We start from the raw sequence: 24,824 nt of genomic DNA, 5'->3' as shown, positions 1-24,824 counted from the left end.
CAGCTCTTTAGTGGGCCCTGCAGGCCTTCTCCTCTGAGCCCCACCTGCCTTTCTTGAGGTTTCTCCTGTTCCTAGGGTGCCAGCCACATGGGGCCACCATGTGCTTCCCACTGGCTAAGCCCTGCCTGGAAGCACCCAGAAACTCGCCTCCCATCTGTCTCTGGAAACCCTGCCTTAATAGTTTGACTTCTTCAGATTCCTCCAGTTGAAATTACTCTCTCCCATGTGTTCTTCCAACACGTTCTCCTGGTCCCCAAGATTGTCAGCTTCCTGAAGGCTGACACCATTTCTAATCCATCTCTGATGTTGCTAATTCCTGTTAAAGAATTTTGCATTTATTAAACACCCAGAAAGATTTTTAAAATAAATTGGATCAAACCTAGTACTTACATACCAAGGCATTGTGTAAGTGCTGGGTATTTCAGGTCGCTGGGCTATACTGGGATGGGAAGTGGAGCCGCTTTTGCAGTGAGAGGGCTGTGTGAGGCTCATGGGGAAAGTTCTGTTGTGAGGAGGAAGAGTGTTGGCTTTCTGTGCTGGGCAGTCAAGGTAGAAATGTTGATGGCTTCCATACGTGCTGTCTCTGGGGGTGAGCAGGGAGGGAGGAGGAAATGACCATCAGAGACTCAGCAAAACTCCCAGTAGGCCGAGTAGTCTCTGGTGGTAAAGTTTCCCTGCTTTCTAGATTCTGTGGGTGCAAGAAAAAAACGGGGGCCTACCTGAATGAAAAGGGGGTGGTTGTTGTGAGGATATAATGGGCCGTCTCATGGACTGTCCATAGGTGGGAAATGAAGGCCAGCAGGCCTCATCCTGTGTGGGAGGGAGAGAGCTGGGAACCAGGATGGGTCTGCCAGCTGCTGTCTCTCTGGGTTGTGGGTTGTTCCCCTGGAGGACTCTTTAGGTCTCTGTCCCACGTGGCCTGTCTCTGCATCTCCCTGCACTTCCGCTCCCTCCTCTGCTGACCGGCTCTTCCCTTCACTGACGGTTGCTGCTTCCTGGTGACTTTGGCTCCTGGTGATCTTTGTTCTACTATTGCCTCTGCGTGGCGGTTTAGCTCCAGAGCCCCCTGATGACTACCGTCCTGTTTTTCAAGTGGCGTTTTTGAGAGAATCCATAGTTTTGGGCAGCCAGTGGATGCTTTGGCCTTGGTTAGTGAGTCAACCCTATTCCGATCAGTGGGGGCAGTGGGGAGGGGGGTGGATGGCAGAGGGAGATTGGATGCGGTGGGGGTGGGAAAGACCAGACGTGGATGTCTTAGCTTTACCTGCTGTGAGTAAAGGGGCTATAGATGAGGGCACTTCCCAGGCCGGGGGTGGGGATGACCGTGCACCCCAAAACATGTTCTCTTCTCTCTTCACGGACCATTCATTTAGTAAGTCTAAAGACTTGGCATTTCCCCCTTAAGTCCTTTACTCCTCAGAGAGTTTGTCTAGATGCTAAACCCCTCCTAAATGGTCTCAGTTAATAGATTGTGATGATGAAACCGGCTGCAGGTTTTGCTTGAAAGTCACTCACATGGTACAGAAAAAATCCTCACAGGCCATGTCACATGTTGCTGCAGTATTCATAGAGTCATAGCTGGAAAACGTGAATGTCTGTAAAACTGCAGACAGTCAGCATTCTCTATATGAGATGAAACAATGCTCGAGTTTTACTGTGTCCTAACTTTTGCCTTGTAGCTAACAACAGATACTGAGTGTGTCTCTGTCCTCCTCTGGCAATACGAAAAGGAAGCCTCTGAAAGCTTATATTTCCATCTGTGTTTAAAGATTGTAATGAGAAGTATTCTTTTAGTTCATCAGTTTGCACTAAGGTTTTTTTTGCACATACTGTCTTGTTCCAAGGCTTGCTTGCCAGCACACACACACACACACACACACACACACACACACACGCGGTAATTAAGGGGAAAAGGGAAGTGGACGTAGGGGAAAAGCTAGCTGTTCTCTATACATGGAGGGAACTGCATGCTCAAAATGCAAGTAGCCATAACTAAATAATACTTAGCTACCATAAAAATATGTAAGAGACTGTTAGCAGGCATTCATGGTTCCCTTAATGTGTTTCCTTTGAAATAGTATAATCAGAGGAAGCTGTAAAATAACTTAACAGAGCAGAGGTTTGAATCTGAAAGTCGTACCATAATAGGTTCTTCTCTGCTTAGCCCCAGGAATTCTGGTAAAAATTTTTGTTAGTTAACCATGAGAATACCTTGTAATTATCTCTTGTCATCAGTGGAGGTCATAACAGATTAGAGACTTACCAAGCTAAGAAAGTCTCTGATGTGGCTGTCTGGGGCCCTCATCTTGGGAGGTTTATATTTGATCAGTAAACATCCATTCTAGATAGTGCTACTGGATATGGTAAACAGTTAATTTTCAGAGCCTTTTTAAACTTCTCTCAAATCGTATCCTTCTTATAACGGCTTTCCAAAAAAGGAGTACTTCCAGTTTAACATCTGTTTCTATGTATCTCTTTCTCTTTACAAAATTATACTTCCACAAACATGATTTGTCTTTTAACTGCTCGTTCATATCCTAAGCGTTCGGCCTTGTTAGTCTGACCTCTTCACAGAGAAGCATGGAGTGTTAGAGCTGGAGTGCTCATGAACACCCGTGGAGATTCGGACCTCCTGTTTTCCCCATTGTCTTTCTGTAAACCCTTCTTCTGAGGTGCTTTGTTCTTGCTCATAGGCCATGTAACCTTCCAGAAGTGCCTGGATACTGGTCCTCTCTCCTGCACATGCTCTCACGTTGCTCTACCATCACCAGTTTCTCCCAACAAGAAGCAGGTTGGACCCTTTAAACTTGAGACCTCTGGAAGAACGGTGATGAGGAAGTGCTTCTAGAATTAATGGGAAGACTTCAGCAGCAGCACAGCCTGGCACTTCATAGGGCTTGGCAGCCATGTCATCACCAAGAGGAGAATGTTAGTGTTGAGTTTCATCTTTAGCTAGAGAATTGGATTAAGTAGCAAGCTGGGAAATACCCAGGTGAGAAACACTGGATGGTAAGACCATGAAACACGGGTCTGAAAAAGACCTGAGCAGGTCGTCAGGTCCAGTCACTGCACTTCAGAGACGATTATACCTCTGAGTTCTAGACGAAGCACAAAGAGCCTAGACTGGAGTCTAGTTGACATACTGACACGTACCAGCTGTGGGACCTTAGGGCTTTAGTTAGCTTCCCCAGCGCGTAGCATGCTCATCTGTCTACAGAGTGGACTAGAGGTTCTTTATAGCCCCTCAGGCACTCTGGCTTACTCGTCCCTGGTGATGGCCTCCCCTACTCTTTACTGCTCTAAGCTTAGCTTCCAAAGAACAGAGGGTCAAAGGCACTGAGGACATTCCCTCAGTGTCCATTGAATGAATGAATGAATATATGAAAGTGAGGGGTGATGATAGAAACGTGAAAGGGAAGTGAGAAACTACGGTAGTTGTTTTTTTCATGTTGATAGTGGCAATGTATGGACTACACCGGTGAGGATATTTTAACTTGGTTAAAATCTGATGTATCCTTATTAATAAGAAAATACTGAAATAATCTGCCTTACCTATTCAATTTGTTTGAGAGACAATGCATCAGAGCTTGCTCTGCCTACTTTGTTGTAATAAACTAAATATTGGTTTGTTCTACATCATCATCATGGAAATGGGCGTAGCTTCTTCCTTAGAGACTAGCCATCACCGGAGGGACAGAGCCTTGTTATGACCGTCAGCTCTGTCATTATTTCCTGTTATGGTGAAGGCCTATTGATTACAACTTAGAGAAAGACAATACAGATCTAAAATAATCATCACTAAAATAATCATCACGTAAAACAAACACTCAGTTCTCCTCTTTCCTTTGTGTCCCGCACCATCTTCCTTGGATGATGCAAGGAGAAAGAGTTTTAAAATTATCTACTCCACTGAGAATTTATTTTAATTGGGTTAATAATAGTAATAATAGCTAAAAACAAGAGTTTATTATGTTAGACACTTTGCTAAACAGTTTAAATGTATTATCTCATTAATCCCTCCCAACAAACTAAAAAATAAAGGAATTATTACCATCCCCTCAATATAAGTGAAGAATCAGAGGCAAAGAGAGGCAAAGTGTGTTGCTGAAGACATACAGTTATAAAGTCATGTGTTGGCACTTGAACCCATGCTGCCCGGCCAGCACCCAGGGCAGATGCCCACACTCTCCTGGTGGCCTTGCCACACTGCTCCCTGTTGGTGTGGTGAGAAGCCTGAAGCCACCCATGGTCCCTTTAGTCCTATGAAGTTGCCAGGAGCCATCTTTGGGGATTGGCTGCAGGTTCACCAGGCTTCCCCAGGCACCATCTTGTCATTCCACTGTTCTTCGTCTAAACTCTGTCTTCCTAAAGCTGGGGAGTTCGTCAGAAGGTGAGTAATAACCTGTAGTAAGTGCAGGTGCAGCTACCGGTCAGTCAGAGGGAAAGGTCCGCGTCTGGGAGGGAGGGACGGCATTGCCCCTGCTTTAACTGGGGCTCTACCTCCCGGAAACTGCGACTCCAGGTGGTCTCCAGTGCTTCCTGCCCCCTCTGATGAGACCCTCCCTGAGGGTGGGCTTCTCCAGAGGCTCTCAGATGCCCCAGCATCATGACGATTATATAGTATACGTCACATATACCATGACGACGGTATACAAGATGATTTTTTATGTGGAGGGACAGTGTAATCTATCATTGGGATCCCTGTATGGATAAGAATGGTAGTGTGCAGGCTTCTGGGGTGGCCGCTGCTGGAATAAAGAGGACTCCGAAGTGTCGTCTTGCCTTTAAATTCAGTCATCGGTGTGTCCCTGCCTTTTTACTCAGTATAGCGAGTGGTCTAATGTATGTAACTGACCGGAGTCAGAGATGGGAGTTTGTGAGACAGGCTTTCTCTCTCGTAAGTGCAGTTGTAGGAGGGCTGTAGTTAAGGATGATGGTTCACTGTGCGAGGTTCTAGTTCTCTCCATTGAGGATAACTCAGTGCACACAGCCTGCCCTGGGTGACCCCCCACCAATTCCCACCTACCTGTTCTCCACGTTCTTCTCCTTCCATGCAGACCTCATGCCTTTCTTCCTTCAGTTTTATTCCTTCACTCCCTTCTACTTCTCTCATCTTTTTCTTTTCTAAGCCTGTGTTTATCAGTGGTCCGCATGGAGACTTAACCTCAGAAGGACCCTTTCCATGAGTGGTTTTCCTAGTCACTGATTTTGTTACGTACATTCAGAAGATACACTGCTAGAGTTTTCACCAGTTTCTGAGAAGGCTTAGTCTTTTACATCAGCACCAGCTGTGCATTTACTAATTTGTAATAAGCAAGCGATGACCCCCTACACCACTCCCTGAGGCAGGGCCTCCTGGGTAGGGGCTCTGACCTACCTTGCATGTTCCCTAAGTGTCCCTTGGAACTTTACTAGGTCTTTCTAAAAAAGGTCTTTGCTAAACCTTGCAGAATCAAAAGTCTATGACGTCTTAGTCCAAAGATGATTCAGAAACTGCTGGCAACCACGGCGGAGCAATTGGTGTTGCAGGTTTTAAAATATTATGGTCCTGTGGCAGAGCACGTTGGCACTGCAGTGGGGATGGCTTCCAAAGTGACTTTTCCATTCTGAGCTGATGCTTGTAGGACCCGAACCCAAGCTCGGGCGTTCAGAGCCTTTGTGTGAAGGACCCACGACTTGGGCTTCCATCCGGATACGGTAGCAGGTGCTTTTCCAAGGGGAATCCACTTAGCTGCCACCGTGCACTGATACCCTGAGTGCTTTGAATTGTTTTCCTGTCCTCCTGCTCATATGTCTAAATTTAGCATCATTTATAAGTCTAATAATTTATTATGCTTCCTCTTCAGACCCATTATTAAATTTGTGTAGTTTTAAAAAGTAACAAAAAAAGTAATCTCCTGAAATAGTCTACCTGGTACTTTATTTCAACTGAATCTATATTATTTATCATTTATATTCATTTATTGTGACATTTGTAAAAAGCAGGCATAATAGTACTTTCGCAGTCTGACCAGGCATTTTTGTATTTTCTAGTTATAATTCTGCCACTTAGAATTCTTTGTTCAGATTGAACTTTGCTGAATAATGGTATTCATCTATTATATTTCCAGAGCAGCTTTTTCTTTTCTGACTGATGTTGAATTTATGCTAACCTCTATACCTTAGTCTTAATCTTCTCTTGACTTCATATTTCCTCTTTCCAAAATTAGCCTATTTGTTACTCTGTGTCAGAGGGTTATTTACACAGTGTAGTATATTGAATATACTGAAAATTGAATATGCTGAAAAACAAAATTGCAGGCTTCCTTCCAGGCCCAAAGAGCATTAAGAGCGAATTCCGCAGTGGTAGATGGCTGACCCCATCACAGAAACATATCAGACAGCTCACGCTGGGGCTGGTGGAAACGAGTCGCTCTGAAGAGATGCCCTGAGTTCCTCTGCCAGTCTAGAACAGAGATGCTCCTTCGAGCAGTGTGAGCTTCTCTAAATGACACGTACTGCCTTTATACTCAGATTGTGCATCTGGGTAAGAACAGCTCACCCATCTGGATGAGGGAGTGGCTTCTGAAGGAACAGCCACAGCAGAGTCCTACAGCTGTCCACTGGTCCAGAATGTGACACCAGAGTTGGAAAGCGATCAGCAGCACCAGCATCTGCTAGGCTGGCAGAGCTGCTAACCGGAAGCAATCACTAGACCTGGGGACCACTTTAGTGGGGCCTCCTACCCTCCACCCCTTCTTCCCCAGGGAAGCGCAACTGACTACACTTGTTGGCCACCCTTGGGACCAGGTTCAGGATTTCGTTCACGGAGGAGGCGGGGATCACTACAATGTCTGTGTTCCCACGGAACCCCCAGTTCAGTCACTCAGGCAGTGAGTGACTCAGTTATCTTTATTAAACCACATGTCTGTCCTGTGCCCACCAGGGAGCAGGCACAGAGAGAGGCTGTAGGTGCCCAGACGGTAACAAGTTGGTGCAGCTCCTAAGGACCTTGGAGTCCACTGAGAAGATGATCTTGGAGTGTGGGAAACCGTGGTTACAAGTCATTTCAAATATTGCTATTCTAAGTAGGCTTTTACTTTTTAAAAGAAAGGCAGTATTTTCTATTGTGGTTGAAAATGAGTCATGTGAACTCACAGAAATGTCTCCTAATTTTTTTCATCATTAGCTTTTATGTATTCAGCAAATAGGTTTGTCAATTTTCCTTTAAACGTGTTGTTTTTCACATGTTCGTATTTCAAATATTTTCCAAAAAGTTTTTATCACTTGATTTGTTGGCATCGTGTCTCTTTTCTGGGATAAGGCATAGAGCTCTTAGCAAGTATTAACTTCTGTCTTGTCTCTGTCCTGTTCTCTTAGGAATTCTGTATAAAGATGCTGCTCTCATTGAACTGGTCAGCACAATTTATTTGAGCTATCACATTCCACTTTGCTCTCCTTATCTTTTTCCCACCCTTTATTAATGTGTTCAGCATGTTTTTGTGAAATGTCCCATTGTTAACTTTTTAAAAATGTAAATTATCTCTCATTTTTTAAAAAGAAAAATTTAACCTCATCTTATTTCCTCAAAGGTATTAGGAGGTATATTCTTGGCTTTGAAACCATATGAGGTCACACACCTTGTAGCTGATAATGGACATCCTATATGGAAACCAGTAGACTATCCACATTTGACAGTCTGTTTGAAGGAGCAGTTTGCCAGAACTGTCACCACGCGGGGTCCAGTTGTGCCTGTCAGAGCCAGGTTCATACTAGATATGAGATGGACTTTTGTTAAATAAATGCTTTATAGTGTTCTATGTCATGTGGACTATATTTTTAAATAGATTATTTAAAATTTCCCAGATGACTCGTGTTTTCCTTAAATTGGGATTTTGGTATATTGTGGAAAAGAAAAAAGTTTGATCTGGAATGCTTAACCATTTTGACTAGTTATCTATGGCAGTTTTGACAGAGTTAAGGTGATAATGTAACATTTTTGGTGGGGAAGGAAACTGACCACATTACTGCTGTAGGTAGTTACAGACTGTTTGTATTCTTGTTCTGTTTGTGTCATTCTTTATTTGTCTTCTGATGATGCTCATGGCACACACCTAGACAAACAGCACCTTGGGATCTCAGCCACCTCTTGGCATTTAAGGACACCACATGTTTACTAAGAAACCAGAACATCCATTGAGAAAATGAACCAAAACCACAGTGTGGTTTCTTCCCTAAAGCCGGGCACCCCGGGAACGTGTTTCTAAGACTGTAAGAAGCCCGAATGGTGCTGATTAAAGGCCTATGGTCTAGAGAACCCACTCACCGGCAGCTGAAGAACACAGGCAAGAAGGCCGATGCTTTCTGATATAGGGCATTGACCACACACTTCCTAATGATTTATTTTACTCTCTCTTGATTGGGTCTGTGACAATTGTAACTTATTAAGTTGCTTCTTTTTTTTTTTTTTTTTTTGGTGAGGATGATTAGCCCTGATCTAATATCTGTTACCAATCCTCCTCTTTTTGCTGAGGAAGATTGGCTCTGGGCTAACGTCTGTGCCCATCTTCCACCGCTTTATATATGCGATGTCTGCCACAGAATGGCTTGATAGGCAGTGTGTAGGTCTGCACCCGGGATCCAAACCTGTGAACCCCAGGCTGCCAAAGCAGAGTGCGCGAACTTAACCACTGCACCACCGTACCAGCCCCTTAAGTTGCAATTTTTAAGTCTTGCCCTTGGGCTTTGCATAGAGTCTAAGTCTACCCTATGGCCAGAAGGTGCTGAGGACCAAGTGATTTATCTTCTACAGTGTTTCTCAGCTGGGCGATCACAGAGGAGTTCCTAAGGGAAGGGACTGTGGCTTCCAGAGCTCTGGACAGCAATTTACTGGCTCAGCTCGGGGGGCAGAAATGGGGGGAGATGTGCCATGAGGCCAGCAGAGATGGATCCGTATACAACCTGACCCAAGAAGTGCTCTATTAACAAGCATTCAAAGCTAAATAGTCAAACCATGATTTTGATGACAATAAAAGCAGCAACAACATTGCCCTTCTCACATGCCCAGTGTGAAGACAGCTGGCACGTGTATGACTAGTGAATGCAGAAACATTTAGGCTGCTCAGTGGCAAATGCTTTACCTTAAATTGATTTTAAATATTTTCTACTTTTTCAACCCATAACTCAGCTTTGCTTTAAGTGGTGCTTAACAAGTGATCAGAGGTTGGAGGTGGAGGCAGAATTTGAAGAGCTACCCTCACTTTTTAAGGCGAAGAAGTGATTCCAAAATAATAATTAAAATAACGATAATAATAATAAATTTTATTTACACACAGGTAGAGGCAGAACAGCAGCCTCTACCTGTGTGCTGGGAATGGTTGTCCTTAAGCCCAGTCCCTGGCAGTTGTTCTGTTCCACAAAAAGTGGTTTAATGGCACCTAAGTACATAAAAAAATAATACACCTTACTAGTAATCAAAGAAATGCAGATGAAAACCAATGAGACATTATTTTCACTTATCTAGTTAGGAAAAAAAAATTACTTGTAATAACCGGCAATGAGAAAGGTTCAGCAAGACCAGCTCTCCTCCCCACTACAGATGGGAGGATAAATTGGAGTGGTTGATTCCAGGTCAGTTTGATAATATGGATAACATAAAACCCTTGATGTACTAATTCCTTTTCTAAGGATTTATTCTAAATAACCTGAGTGATGCTTAGTGTTTGTGAACAATAGTGTTTCTCAAAGTATTTTAGAATATAATCTACATAGATGTCCACCAGTGGTACAATGGTTAAATAAATCATGTACATATGATAGAATACTATTCATCCATTAAAATTATGCACTTGAGGAATTTTTCATTGCATTAAAGAAGTAAAATGGAGTGGCTAACTGAATGGGCTTTATGGTCACACTTCTTGGGTTTGAATTCTTTCCCCACTACTTACAAGCTGTGTGACTTGGGAGAGTTTAACCTTTAAACCGTTAAACCGAGTTTAACGGTTTAACCTTTCTGTGCCTCAGTTTCCTTATCCATAAAAGGGAGAAATAATGGTGGTTGTAAAGTTTACATGAAATAATTCATTTGGCTTGCTTTGCACAGTGCCTGACACGGCATAAGTGCCCAGTAAATGTTAGTGTTAAGCAAGTTACATAACCTCTGTGCCTCAGTTTCCTCCTCTGTAAAATGGGAACGACAGTGGTTCCTACCTCAGAAGGGTGCTGATGAGGCTTAGATGAATTAATGTAGAGAAAGCACTTCATACTCACTGAGCACATAGTAACCACTGTGTGAGTGTCTACTGTTGTCTGTACTATAGGTGCTTGGAAACGTTCACATAAAACCAGATCCCTGGTAGAACACTGGGCTGTTTGGAAATCCACATCCTCACACACACAGACTAGAAGATGTACGGGCACGCCTCATTTTATTGCGCTTCACAGATAGTGTGTTTTTTACAAGACCCTCCACCAGCAAAAAGATTACGACTCACTGAAGGCTCAGACGATAGCATTTTTTAGCAATAAAGCATTTTTTAATTAAGGTATGTACATTGCTTCTTTAGATATAATGCTGTTGCACACTTAATAGACTACGGTATAGTGTAAACATAACTTTTCTATGCACTGGGAAACCAAACAATTCGTGCGACTGGCTTTATTGCGATATTCGCTTTATTGCGGTAGTGTGGTGGTCTGGAACAGAACTCGCAATGTCTCTGAGGTGTGCCTGTATATCAAAATAATCATCTCTGGGTAGATTGGTTTTTGTACGTTTCTAAGTTTTTCCAAATTTTCAACAATGAATATATATTATTTTTATAATTTAAAAAACAAACAACAATTTTAGAGTTCAAACATTTTCTGCTTAGCCCACAGTTAATCAAAACAGCTGAGTGCCCCAAGCTTCCTTCCAGTTAATAGTTTTTCTGTGCTACAGTCCTGATCTCTGGTCATTTGCAGGCACTAGCTTAATATTTCTGCACAGTGTAACGGTGTTCAGAGTCTTTCTCCAGCTGCGTTAAAGCAGGGATTCCAAACTCTGGGTGCATGCTAGGGTCATTTGAGAGATTTTGAAATCTTTTGGTATTGGGCTCCTCGCTAGACTGCTTAGATGCAAATATTTTGGAGTGAGCCCTGGGCATTGGTATTTTTTAAAGGCTCCAGGGGACTTCTATTGTGCAGCCAGGTGGTGAACAACAGCCTGGAGCTGGGCTGGCATTTGATACCACCATTTCCTGCCTGGCGGAGGGCAGGAACTGGGCCTGCATGAACAGGGCCCCCTCTTCCTCTGGTCAGTCTGAGTCGGCCCCAGCGGCATTTCCCACATCTCCTGAAGATAAGTCTCCCCTGGTGCTTGTTAAAAATGTTGATGCCTGGACCTGAACCCGAGCCTGTTGAGTCTGAACTTTCCCAGAAATAGGCTTGGTCATGTGACTCTTACCATCGGTGAAGTGTGGGAACTCTGCTAGAGCCGAGATTCTGTCCCAGCCGCACACTGGGAATACCCGGGGGACCTGGACAAAGGCTGACGCCTAGTCTCCCTCCCACCTCCATGGTTCTCACGTGATGGAGGTAGGATACTGCCTGGGCATCAGGAGTTGTGAAGTCCCTCCAGATTCTACTGTGGGCATGGTTGACAATCCCCAGCAGACGATTCTCGGAGTGGGCTGCTGGAACCAGCAGCATCGGCATCACCTGGGGATGTGTTAGAAATGCATATCATGGAGCCCCACCTAGAGCTGCAGAATCAGAAACGGGGGTGGGACCCAGCAGTCTGCCTTAGCCACTCTCTTGTGATTTCTGCACATGCTCAAGCTTAAGAAGCACTGCTCTAGAGCAGGGTTGTGAAAAGCAGGTTCCTAGACTCACTCCCAGAGATTGTACAGTGGTCTGGACTGAACTTGGAATGGAGGCCCGGTGGCCCAAGAGCACGCTTGAGAAACACTGCTCTTGGGTTTATCCTAGTTCCCTTGGACATTTCAAAGTTATAAGGGCCTTGACATCTCTCAAGTACTGCCAATGTCCCAGTGTTCTTGTGGGCAGCCTGTTGCTGCCACTCCTGGGCAGAACACATGGCTGTCTTCCAGCCAAAATTACTGGGACATGTTTGCTTTAAAGTGGACAAGTGCTGTGGTTAGAAATCTATTTTTCAAAAGTACTGACCTAAGTTTGACTTGGAACAGCAGTCACAGAAGCAGAGAAGCACATGCTTCTTCTGTGAGCTTCCTCCCGTGGTGTGACATCCGTGCCTCTCTGTTTTGTAGGTTTTATCCACCCGTGCCAGCGTGGTCCTCTCAGCCCCAGACCGGTCACGATCACGCCTATTGGAGAAGAAGAGGACAGGAGGTCAGTGGCTTGCTAGGGCCAAGGGACCGAGAAGACCTGGAGGCCAGAGGAATGGCCCAAGCACACAGTCTGCCCCACGTGAGGGAGGGTCCATGGGAAGTTGGAGGAAGGACAGAGAATGTGATGAAGAAGGCAGTTTGGGAAGAAGAGCTGAGAATGGCGTCTCCTGCCAAGTGGCAGAATGTAAGCCTCGAAAGCTGGAGCCAGCCAAGGAGATTAGGAAGGCAGATGTCTGATGGTGATGGGGAGAAATCGTTTCAAGATCTGTACCCGTTCGTGCAAGGAGAACATGTATTGAATTCCCAAAGCAAAGGGAAATCCCAGTCGTTGCCTAGAGTTCTTTGCCCCGAGAGCCTGAGTTGCATGGAAATTCCCATTCCGATAAATGATGGACATTTACCCAGTATTCCTAAAATGCCATTTTATCCTCCAAATTCTGCACCAAATCTGGAATCTACCAGGAACCCTGAGAAGGGTGGCTCCTCGGTCCCTCTACCCCGGCCTAAGTTTGGGAGACCCCTCAAGCCTCCATCTTATGACTCTCACCAATACTCTAGGGGAGGAGTGGAAAACAGCGACCATGCGGACAACCAGCAGACAGAGCTGTGTGTTTCCTACTTGACCAAAACTAACGACCCGAGGCAGGAGCTCTGCACACCCGACTCTGGTTTGGAGCCTCCAGTGTACGTGCCTCCACCCTCCTACAGGTCGCCGCCCCAGCACATCTCAAACCCCTACGTGGAGGATGCAGCACCCAGGCCTGTGTGTGGTGGTCGCCGTCAACAGCAGCATCCAACCGAGAAGGCCAGTGCCAGTTGTCAGCTTCTTTCTGGCTCCCTTGGGACCGGAAGTGAGTATGGCGCGAGCCCACGCTCTCCCCGAGGACTCCCTCCACAGCCCCGGCCCACCACTGCTTATGACGGCTCTGTTCTGTACATTCCCTTTGATGACCCACGGATCCGACATATTAAACTAGCTCAGCCCCAGGGCTTCTGTGAAGAAACAAAGCTTGATGAGAGGTCATACACCGCCGGTCCTGTCACTCCCCCAGAGCCAGCTCGTGGAAACGTGCAACGTGGTGGTGCTGTTTTGAATCCACACAGCATGAAACCCCCACCAGGGAATGGGAGAGGCCCCCCTTTTGCTGATCCCAGCACCCGGTGGCTGTGGGGCCAGCTCCCCAGGGATGGAGAAAATGGCGGCTTTCCTGACCCAAGAGACCACTGTGTCTCGAGAGGACAGCAGCCTGACGTGAGAGGCAGCCAGCACGGACACACAGAAGGCCGAGTTCCCTCCCCACAGCCGCAGAGCAAGAGTACCTGTGACACCCGGACCAAGCTCAAAACGTTTGAAACTGGGATTCAGACCAAGAAAAGTTCAAAGAAAAAAATGAACGAAACGATATTTTGTTTGGTTTCCATCCCAGTTAAATCAGAATCCCATCTGCCAGATATAGATACGAACAACAATGACTTAAAACAGAGTGCTGATAAAAAGAATGGGCTCGATAAGAGCGCAGCTCTACAGGAACAAAGTCTGCTGAGCACGTCTTCCACCGACCTGGAGCTGCAGGCTCTCACAGGAAGCATGGCTGGGAGAACAGAGCTCCAAAAACAAGATCTGGGGGAACAAGAAGACGACAAACAAACAAATGACCTCAGATTCTTTCACCCCACAAAGCACAGAGAACTCAAGCGTTCTGGCTTGTGGCCAGGGCACCAGTACAGAGATCAGCAGACACAAACCAGTTTCACCGAAGAATCCAGAAGCCCACAGCCCCTCCCTGGTGAGAAGCTGGGAGACTCACCTAACGCAGTGCTGACTCCAGAATGTTTAGACCCTGGTCCTGCCTCTGAAGCGCAGGTACTCATGGCATTAACCTCCAGTGACCAAAACCAGAGGCCAGATGCTTGTCACCTAAAAGGTCACGTGTCCCTCAGCGCATCCAGCAACAGCGCTTTCTCAAGGACGTCCTCGTCCACAAACCAGGCACCCCTGCCCGGAGCGGGCCAGAGTCAGCCCTGCGTGCATGGCCGTGGACGCAGAGCCAGCCCCACGCCCAGGGGCGAGGTGGTGAAGGGGGAAACCACGGGCCCCTGCAACAGTAAGCAGCCGTTTGGTCAGTTTCTCTTGAAACCAGTTAGCCGCCGTCCCTGGGATTTGATCAGTCAGTTGGAAAGCTTTAACAAGGAGCTTCAGGAAGAGGAAGAGAGCAGTCAGAGCAGCAGCGAGGACGGTGAGGCAGAGCGGTGGCAAGAAGGCTGTGCCGATTCCATTCCCAAGAGTTCCAGCTTCAGTGAAGACAGCTGGGAAACGAGAGTCAAGGAGCCGCCGAGGAGGCTGGTGCCAGAGGACCCTGCGTTTAGGTCGGGAGGAGTTAGGAGTAAGTCTGAGAGCTGGAGTGAGGAGCAGAAGCCTGGCCCACTGTGTGTGCATCCCCAGTCCCTGGGCCCCTGGCAGGTGGAAGACCGCAGAGGTGGAGCGTTGCTGTCAGCAGACGGAAACTCCATCACAGAGAAGGGAAGCCAGGAGGTCAAGAATAGACTAAACGAGCTCGCAGTTAGCCCGGGTCCTGCGAAAAGAAAAGCATCTTCTAGATTCAGTGACACAAAACCAGCGCCCCCATCTGATCCAGCTGAACCGAGGGAGCCCCAGGAAAGTCAGAAGCTCTCCAGTGTTGTAAATTCTGTGGAACTGAGCAAAGCTGTGCGTCCAAAGGCCGATAGTGAGGAGGAGAGGGGCCCAGTGGTCTCGCTGTCTCTCGCTAGCAAACCCCGAGGGCTCTCTGCACCAGACTTGAGGTCCGTGGGGCTGACCCCGGCACAGAGGGCTGATGAGTTAGATGGGTCTTTACGGGAAGCAAGTGCAATAGAAATCCCCCCAAACGAGTCCCTTCAAGCGAGGGCTGCGAGGATCCTAGGCATTGAAGTGGCCGTGGAGTCCCTGCTGCCCAGCACCAGGAGGACAAGACAGGGCCAGCATCTTGCACCTGATGAGAGTACCCACAGGCCGGAGTCCCCCAGGGAGGAGTCCGTGTCTAGTCCAGCACGAGCAGATGACCCGCCAGTGTCCACTGACGCCTTTTATGGCAGGAGAAAGTGCGGCTGGACTGAAAGTCCCCTTTTTGTAGGGGAAAGGGACAGTGCCCGACGGGCCTCCCGGGCTTCTGAGCACTCAGTTGTGGATGGGGTCGTCCCCAGCAAGGCCCCCGGCCCGGAGCCTCAGCCCGGCCCCCAGGAGTTCAAGTTCTTCAATCACAAGGACGTGGGGACAAAGCCACCCTTCAGGTCCACCTTGTTCCATTTTGTAGAAAGGACCCCAAGCGTGGCAGGCTTAGAAAAGAGGCTCAGAAGCACTTCCAAAGTGATTGAAAGTTTACAGGAGAAACTGGCTTCCCCCCCTAGGAGAGCAGACCCGGACCGCTTGATGAGGATGAAGGAGGTGAGTTCCGTGTCTCGGATGAGGCTCTTGAGCTCCCGGAGCGGTGAGGAGGAGGCCGAGGAACTGAAGGCCGAGAGGGGCCTGGAGGCACAGCCAGGAGGCCTGGTGTCCCTGAACGCAGGGGACCTGGCACGGAAGGCAGGGCCCTCACTCTCTGTCTCCAAGGGCATCCTCTCGCTGGAAGAAAACAGGCATCCAGCAGCACAAAGGGAGCAGGACGTGGATGAGGACTTCCGGTGCCCAGGTGAGGAGGCAGGTGGCGGGCAGGTGCTCGGGATTAATTTGGCGTCCTTAGAGCACAAAAAATACCAGGTTAGTGAAAAATGAAAATCTGCATATTCGGAAAAAATAAAGTTGACCCTGTGAATTATTGTACCAAAAGATTTTTCATTTTACAAAGAATTATCCCAAAGCTTTTCTGAAAAATCAAGATCTCGGGGCCAGCCCGGTGGCGCAGGCGGTTAAGTGCACACGTTCCGCTGCGGCGGCCCGGGGTTCACCGGTTCGGATCCCGGGTGCGCACCGACGCACCGCTTGTTAGGCCATGCTGTGGCAGCGTCCCATATAAAGTAGAGGAAGATGGGCATGGATGTTAGCCCAGGGCCAGTCTTCCTCAGCAAAAAAGAGGAGGATTGGCATTGGATGTTAGCTCAGGGCTGGTCCTCCTCACAAAAAAAAAAAAAAAAAAAAAAAAAAAATATCAAGATCTTGTATTTTAAATGATTATATCTTTATATAAATGATCTATGTAAACAACTGTATAACATTTTCTACATAAATGACTTTTGGCCCCTGACAGGATAGAGGTAGATTAGTGAAGTGTCCCACCTGTAGTGCAGGCCCCTTGATAAACCCTGTAGGAGACCGTGACACTTGTACTCTGTTCTGTCTTCCTAACATAATAGGCATTCACCCAAATGACCCCCATTGCTCTTTATTAACCTGATAAGAAAAGACAGACCATGTTGATTCAATGAACCACCAGCCCATGATGCTATCTTAACATTTTCACCTTCCAGAATCCATTGCCCCCATGTTTATGTTTTTAGTACCATACCATTTAATAACTTTAAAAGGTCTTGGAGACAACATTAACACTTTCTCAACACCCCACCCCTAAAAAGTTCACCCACCAACTCTGTTTCTTAAAGTCCCCCGAGTTCTGATCGCTCAATTCCAGGCGAGATGGTTTGGCCACAGCATCCCACAGGCCTTTGGGTCTCTCCATCTCTCACCTGAGCGTGTCTTCAGAGCCTTTTCCAGTTCCCACTGACAGGAACAGTGACGACCCCAGACACAGTTCCACCATATCTGTTCTGACACAAGCAGGCCAGGGGACTCGCAGCGTCTCTGGTTCAGGGCCTGGGGATTATCCGTTCTGTATCCTGGACATGATTAGAAGAGTGGTTGACAAAGATATCAGTGGTCCACGCAGTAAACCACAAACCGGAAGGGACTTAAATCATTAGTCCAGAACTTCACAGTAAGGAGAAACTGCGCCCCTGACCGAGTGTTACAGCTCTGCCCAGACCCCAGCCAGGCCTCCTGAGCCAGGCCCTGCCTTATGGTGCTGCCCCAACAGGGTGGTCCCCCCGCCCCCACTTCTCTGTTTTCTATTTTGAAATCTAAGGATTTAAAAGTAGATGGAAAAGATCACTTGTTTCAGCTACAAGAATCCAGAAATTTTTGTTAAAAAAATCTACTTGGCACTCTTTAAATGTTCCCACAAATGCAGTGTGATTCCTAGGAGTGTTCGCCAGTGTTGCTCTGTGCCTTATGCAGAATACGTTGTTGAAGTAATCCATTAGTCAGGGCCCACTTGGATCGTCTGGTTTGACAAATTTGGTCTTTGCTGAGGAAGAGAATGAAGAGCCTTTGCCATTGTGATGGGAAAAGTATTCCATGGCCCATTTTTGAGCTGTTGGGATTTATTAGGCTTCAGCACGATTCCTCCTCCCTCCCCTGCTCCCTCTAGAAATATGCCCATTCGCTTTCAAGTGCCAGTTAAAAAGTGAGTTTTCTTATCTGTAAAATCAGGATGATTTTATCAGTCCTGCCTCTTCCTGAGAATTGTAAGGATTTTAAAATAAGACAAATCTTGTTAGAATAAAACACCAGTTTGTAAAGATTTCTGTGTCTCAGTCCATGGCCACATATTTCTGGGAATGTTTTATAACATAAAATTTCTAGTCCAATAAAGCACTCCCTCAATTTTTAGCTTGATCATTTGGCATGTGAGTGGGGTTGGATAGGCATCTGAAAACACCTAGAGAATGTCAGTTTTAATTTTAGCCAGCCATTAAAGATACCTCCCCGTGACTTTATTATTTTTTTCACTATAGTTACTAACAAGTAGAAATTTTATTTTTCTCCTCTCCGTCTGATGCATTTGTTAATACACAATAAAATGACCAAAAATCTGAAGGCAGAGAGTTACATTGACAGAAGCTAACTTGGACCTTCTTAAGTGCTTGGATAGAGGACACCATTAGGGACAGTCTCTTACGCTGCAGCTCAGGTCACCTCTGTCAGCCTTCCATGTGACGGTGACAGGACCTCAGTAGTCAAAGGCAGTCCTTTTGAGAGGCCATATATTGAGGTAGTAAAACTTTTGACATATGTTAACTTTTCCACTCATTGTTGCTTCACAAATTAGAATAAAATTAAATCTTTGTTGCTTTGTTGATGATAAGCTTTTGGATTTGTTTTCCTTCTGATATATCATTTTGAGCACAAGAATCATCAGCCCCATCCCCACTCCACCCCTGCCTCTGTCACCCCCATGTGCCAGAACCATGTCATTACTCCCAAATTCACAGCCCACTTAAATTCAGATTTTGTTCTGGAATTTCAAAATGAGATTATACTGTGTCTACCTGTAACACACCCCCAACACACACACACACACACACATGCACACACCCCTCCAGAACTTGATTATCTGTGTTGTGTTGTAATACCTATCGTATTATAAAGTGTCTTTATTTCAGATTAAAGATAGTCACTTCAGCTAACATCTTTTCAGTGGTCTTTTTGGGCTCTGGCTAGGAAGTCAACAGCTCAAAACTAATTCAGGTGACCGAATCCTATCTCCACTGAATGGATTGTGTCCCAATTCAGAAGTGTAATTCCCGGCACTGATAGTGTTCAAAACCTGCTGGGCCCATCAACCTCCGTGGTATGCTGTCCTAATCCAAGTACGAGAGGAGAGTGAGGAGAGACTGTCTGCACCAGGCTCGCAGTGGGTTACATCTGGGAAGGTTGATGATGCACAATAGTGCCATTAGAAGGCTAGACATTAGCACATCTTCAAGGGCAGTAACTTTCAAGGGTGTTAATGCATGAAATACCCACCAGGGCAGCCTCAGTAAGTTGTCTTCACCTGAACTGTTGCCCATGGGAACCAGGATTCCAAATACTCAGGGGAACCTGTCTGTCCTCTAGACCTGTGCTGGCCATGTTGTAGCCCCTTGTCACATGTGGCTTCTGAGCACTTGAATTGTGGCTTGTCCAAATTGAGATGTGCTATAAGTGTAAAATAAACACCAGAGTTCAAAGACAGTACAAAAAAATCTAAAATTTCTCAATTTTTATATTAATTACCTGCTGAAATGGTAATATTTTGGATGTATTTGGTAAAATAAAATACATAATTAAAATTAATTTCACCTGTTTCCTTTTATTTGTTTTTTTTTTTTAACATGGCTACTAGAAAATTTAAAATAGCATATGTGGCTCACATTATATTTTTATTGGACCCAGATTCTCCATGATCTGAAGAAGGAGCCCATTGCTCTACAGAATTCTTTCCCCAGCTCCCTGTCTCTGGGCCCTTAGCTTCAACAGTGGGGCTGTGGGGGGCAGGCATGTTTTTGGAGGTGTCTCCGTGTACCTGGCCCTGAGAGGAGCTGGTAGGTGCCCAGTGTCTACGTAATTTAAGGCTTAATAGATGCTCCACCTCTTCTAGGCCTCTGACCAGCCGAAAGTGTGCGCTTTCCACAGTGTCATCCATTAGTGACCACCCACCTCATTCTCAGTGGAGAAAAAGACCTCTTTGCTCACAGGCTCTCTCTCAAAATCAGCACGCGATGAGGCTGATTGAGCACAAAAATGTAGCGCTAGCTGTTAATATCCTGTGTTGTCACATTGGGTGGTGTTAGGGGTAAAATATGAGAAGGCGTCTGACACGCGTGAACTCCGCTTGCTTTTAGTCAGATGGGCACTTGGTGCAGTAAATCCTGTTTGAGTAGGAGCAGACTCCCTCTCCTAAATGCGGAGACCATCCTATCTGGTTTATAATGTCTGACTCACAGTGCTCTGAACACTGTCTCAGTTGTCACAGTTGTAGTCTCGTATTGTAAACCTATCGTGGCGCAGGTGAGGAGGTGTGAGGAGGACGTGGTAACACATTTTGCTGCTAGAGAAATCAAAATCTACATGGCTTTTGTAATGCTCAGTTGTTCAGATGGACTGGAGAAGAGATTGTTTTATAATAGTTTTTATAACTATCAAATTGTACCATCCTTCCAGGTTTCTTATGTGCTTTCTCTTAAAAAGTTAGGAAACCTCTGAGCTGCTGTGGCAGGAAATTCTGACCACAGGAGCGCAGAGGTCTGTGAATCCTGAGGTAGTCAGATTTAGCATCACTAAATTGCAGCCCTAGTGGCAGTTTAGGACTATTGTTCCTTTGTATGGTGTCCCGTTTTGGAAACACAGGTCATCTGGGCCCAGTTTGGGCTTTTCCAGTGTAGGCTCTAGAATGGACCAGTGTGGCAGCCCAGACTCATGCACACTCGTGTGTAGGAAGACCTGGAAGGTTGGTGCTAACAGGTGTGCATCCAGCCTGGGCCTGCCTGCTGCTGGTGGTGGTCAGAGACAGGAGGCCTCGCATTGCCAGCCAGGCAGTCAGGATCTCAGGGTCCTCAAGCCTTCCAGGGACAGCACTTGATTACAAAGATGTGCATCCTAAAGCAAGCTTTCATTAGAGTTATAATTTACCAAAAATGAAAAAAGAAATCCTCAGCATCGGCCGGGCACACCACTGCTGGGTTACAAGCGTTGCATCTAAAGTGAATTATGTTCCGCTATGAAAAGCAGGAAGAGACCATCAGAATATTAAGCAACTCATATTTTTCCATCTGTGATTAGGTAATGATTATACGTGTCCCTTTAAAACAGACTTTTGATGATAGTTCTTCACTCCTTAGTGAAAACAAGGTTGTTGAAATGTCTAAAAATTAACTTTTATATACTTGTGGATTTGGCTCCCTAAACACATTTATTTATGCTCTGAGGATTAAACAGAAAACAGACCAGTTGAATACATCACTAACTTTCTTGTTTTCTTTTTTACAGATTCATACGACCCTAGCAGAGTGGAGAGGGTGTGATGAGATGTGGGTGAAGCACGGGACGCCTGTCGTTTGCTGCTCGAGTGATGTCTGGTTTAGCCACCAGCCCAGCTTGCCCGTGCATAAGCTGGAAACTGCCGGCTCATGGGCAGCATTACCTCCTTTACCACTGCCACCAGGAAGCTTGTCATCCCTGCAGAATCGCTCTGTGGAAATAAAGCAGTAGTCCATTAAGACCATCTGTTTTTTGTAGCATGAAGACTTAATACCCACATTTAGCAAAGAGTCATATAGACTCTCCTTAATGATGGGTTTAGCCACGCTGGTAGATAGTTTGGTGTTAATCTGGTTCTAAGTGAAAATTTATACGTGGCTGATATCGTGAATGATTTTGAAAGGACTGTGAATGTTGTAAGTTCCCCTTGGCATCTTCACGGCCTGTGGTCCAGGCTCACGTTAAGGGATTTGGGATATAGGCCATCACCTCGTGTTCCCGCACCTGGAGTTTAGGGGAAATGTGAATGAATGTGTATGATCCATCGCTAATTAATTTGGCCTTCTGTTGCTGGAAGTGACTTTACTTATAAGTAACTTGCCATCAGAGAATAAAAGCAATATCTTTTAAGTTCCTAAAAAATTAAAACTTGTACTATAATGTACTAAGAGTATTATTTATCTGGCAATGAAATACTTGGATCGTTTGCAAACATGCCATTGTCTGCTTTGCACTCAGTATTATCTATTTTTATTTTCTGTGTGAATGTTTAGAAAATGTTTATATGATAAATAATTGCTGGTTTAAAATAGATCATTTTAACAAAGTATATTTCTTTTTACAAAAATGCTATTTTTCTATGATGTAAACAATTGTTAGGTGGCAGATTTTTAAGGAAGTATTATTTTATTTAAGAGTCTGTATCCTTTTGTGTGAGAGGAACCCAAGGAGGGTTCACATTTGCTTTAAAGCGTATGTCCCTTACCCAGTCACAACTCTGCTACTTTTATTTTATCTTAGAAAGAGATGTCAATATAGACATTTTACAGGGTTAATAAAATAAACTTTTCACAAATATTTTTTACAAATGTAGCTGTAAGGTTGTAATTGAAAATAACCATCTTAAAACCAGCCAACATCCTTACAACAGTTGTCGCTGCCATATCCCCTTGAATTACCAAAAAATGTAGTTTCATCTTTGTATGTCTGTGGGGATCTGCCCTGAGACCATACTTCCATCCTCCTGCCATGCCCCTTTAAAGAAATATGTATTTTTATCTAGAATGATCCTTAATTAGTCTCTGCATATTTTTTAAAAGTGCTAGAGATATTATATATATGCCATTACAAAAGTATTACAAGGCCTCTATATTGCTGTGTTTACTGTTGCATTAACCTGCACAAAGTGTATTCATTTTATATGCATTTGTCCCTTCTTTCTAGTAAGGCATTCTTGTTAGTCAGCATTTCCTGAATGGTTTCTTGTCTTTTTTTTTACCTCTCTCCCCTTTATTTCTTTCCTTTCTTCTTTACTTCTTTCTCTCTCTTTTTTTTTTTTTTTTTTTGAGAAACCACCTTATCTATTTTTAGATGTTTCAAATTCCTAAAATGTGAACTATTGGGTGGTCTGCAGTTTGGCCCTAAAATGACTCTGACTGGGCATTCACGGCCTGTTTTTATCTGTACCATATGATTTTATTTCATAAGAACTTCATGTATTTGGACTGTAATAAACAAAACAGAATCTAAGGAATTCTGAACCATCTTTTCAAATACACTTATCTGCCGTCTTGGTTCTTACCTGTTACCCAGAGTCGCTTCTCTCCAGATCTCGGCTCTTGTGAAAGGTTAGAGTAGGCTCTCGTTTTCACAATACAACAAGAGGGGCCATGTCTCTGCTAGGAAAGGCTGAAACTGTTTCTCCCAGGAAATTTTAGTGGGGAAGAGGTCAATTACTCTGTTATAGTTGGTGAATCACTCAAGTCATCTGGTAGAACTGAATGAGGGCTGCTACCTGGAGGTCTTTGTGTAGTGTGCTTCCCTCTTTAAATGCAAATGAAAGGAGGTATACATATATGTACATATACATATATCTACACACATACCACCTAGAGACACGTGCATATATACACACGCATGTATATGTATATACGAACTCTGTTCTGACTGCCCCTTAAATTTTGTTGATTCCATCTAAAGACTTCTTTTAATTAAAAGAATTAAATTGCAGTTTATTTCTCAAGAGAAAGAGAAGGATCCTAAAGAGAAAAAGTTTCTGTGGCTTATGTATATCACAAAATACAATACTCTTGTTTTATTCTAAATTATTGTGTCATATCTTTTGGAAACCATTCTGAATTTAGTTGAAATTATCAATAGTTATACTTTTAACCTTAATTTCTGGATTCCAGCCTGTATATAAATCTTCTGGCGGGGAAGGGAGGAAGGTAACTTTGAAAATTTGACTTTTAAACTTGCATATTCTAAGATAAATAATACAGTCTTTAATCAAAAATAGCTTTCCCAGTGGTTTTGAACTTAATGCTAATTATTTTGTTAATTCTATTTTTCATACATACACAACTCTATTATTATGTGTGGCTAGAAAAAAACTTTTCATATTTTATGTTTGTCATTGTTTTTCTCATACATATGACTTACTGTTGGTGTTTATTGGGGGCTTATAAAATTAAAAGTTCTAATTTTGATTATTTGGACTAAAAGTTATATGAGGAATTACATATGAAATGTATTTGTATTTCTTGATTTGCAAGAGAAGGGAAAAAATTATGGTAATATAGCTCTAATTACCTTTCTTTGAAGAAAATTTCTGAATGATTGAAAACTAAATATCTGTATTATCATTGTCAATCTTATGTTTCTACAAACCACAGAAAATTCCTCTGTAAAAACGCAGTAGCCCCGATTTCATCTTCAGGATTCTTTTCCATGTTGTTCATAACTATTTGGATTTCTTTTTTAAAAGTTCCTTAAAAAAATGTATTTACTGTCTGAGATCTTGATTTTCTTACTAGAATTGTAGGTTAAGGGCCGGCCCTGTGGCTTGGTGGTTAAGTGCGCGCGCTGCGATGCTGGTGGCCCGGGTTCGGATCCCGGGTGCGCATCGAGGCACCACTTCTCCGTTCATCCTGAGGCCGAGTCCCGCATACAGCAACTAGAAGGAGGTGCAGCTACGACATACAACTATCCACTGGGGCTTTGGGGGGAAAAAAAAAATAATAAAATAAATAAAAAAAAAAAAAAAAAAAGAATTGTAGGTTAAGGTTGTGATTCATGTGAAAATTCAAAGGAGAACTTTTTCTATTCCATTTGACTATTAGTGAAGGGTTGTTGCCAATGGAAGTTCAACTGTTTAAACTCAAATGACTCTGAAACTAGATAGACCCTTACCACTTTCTGCAACAGCTCTGATAGCAGCTGGGTTAGGGCTTGTGAGGAAAAGTTATGCTGATCCACTGTTGACACAGCTCCTCCCCAGCTCTGAGCAGAAAGGCCTGACGGAAGATAAGACTAACCCACCATTTCTTCTGTGGCCCCCAAAGATTATCTTTGTGTGCTTGGCTGTATTTTTGTTTGTTTGTTTAAAATGATTAAATAATACACAATTGTCAGGTTAGCATCTCTTGGAAAGTGACCGGTGCAGCAGAGTTCTCCCTGTATAGATAGCTAGCTGAGAAACACTTCCA

At 44.7% G+C, this 24,824-nt stretch overlaps 1 protein-coding gene across 2 annotated transcripts in view; it reads left to right on the top strand.

Annotated features, from left to right (window-relative positions):
- The window catches only part of JCAD (junctional cadherin 5 associated), a 42,393-nt gene extending 18,273 nt beyond the window's left edge, over positions 1-24,120 (top strand). The window contains exons 3-4 of one of the 2 annotated variants that reach the window (XM_087420669.1): positions 12,249-15,771; positions 21,127-24,120. In XM_087420669.1, the coding sequence (XP_087276795.1) occupies positions 12,249-15,771; positions 21,127-21,348 (3,745 nt within the window). In that variant the 3' untranslated portion in view covers positions 21,349-24,120. Of the gene's footprint in view, positions 1-12,248; positions 16,016-21,126 lie in introns of both variants that reach the window. The other variant, XM_004425255.3, reaches the window with a different exon arrangement.
- Positions 24,121-24,824: the final 704 nt, after the last annotated feature.

The sequence above is a fragment of the Ceratotherium simum genome, chromosome 32 (genome assembly GCF_057802395.1).
Source record: "Ceratotherium simum simum isolate JZ-2026a chromosome 32, ASM5780239v1, whole genome shotgun sequence".
Taxonomy (NCBI): domain Eukaryota; kingdom Metazoa; phylum Chordata; class Mammalia; order Perissodactyla; family Rhinocerotidae; genus Ceratotherium; species Ceratotherium simum.
The sequence above is the reverse complement of the archived record's forward strand: the minus strand, read 5'-3'. Positions and strand labels throughout refer to the sequence as shown.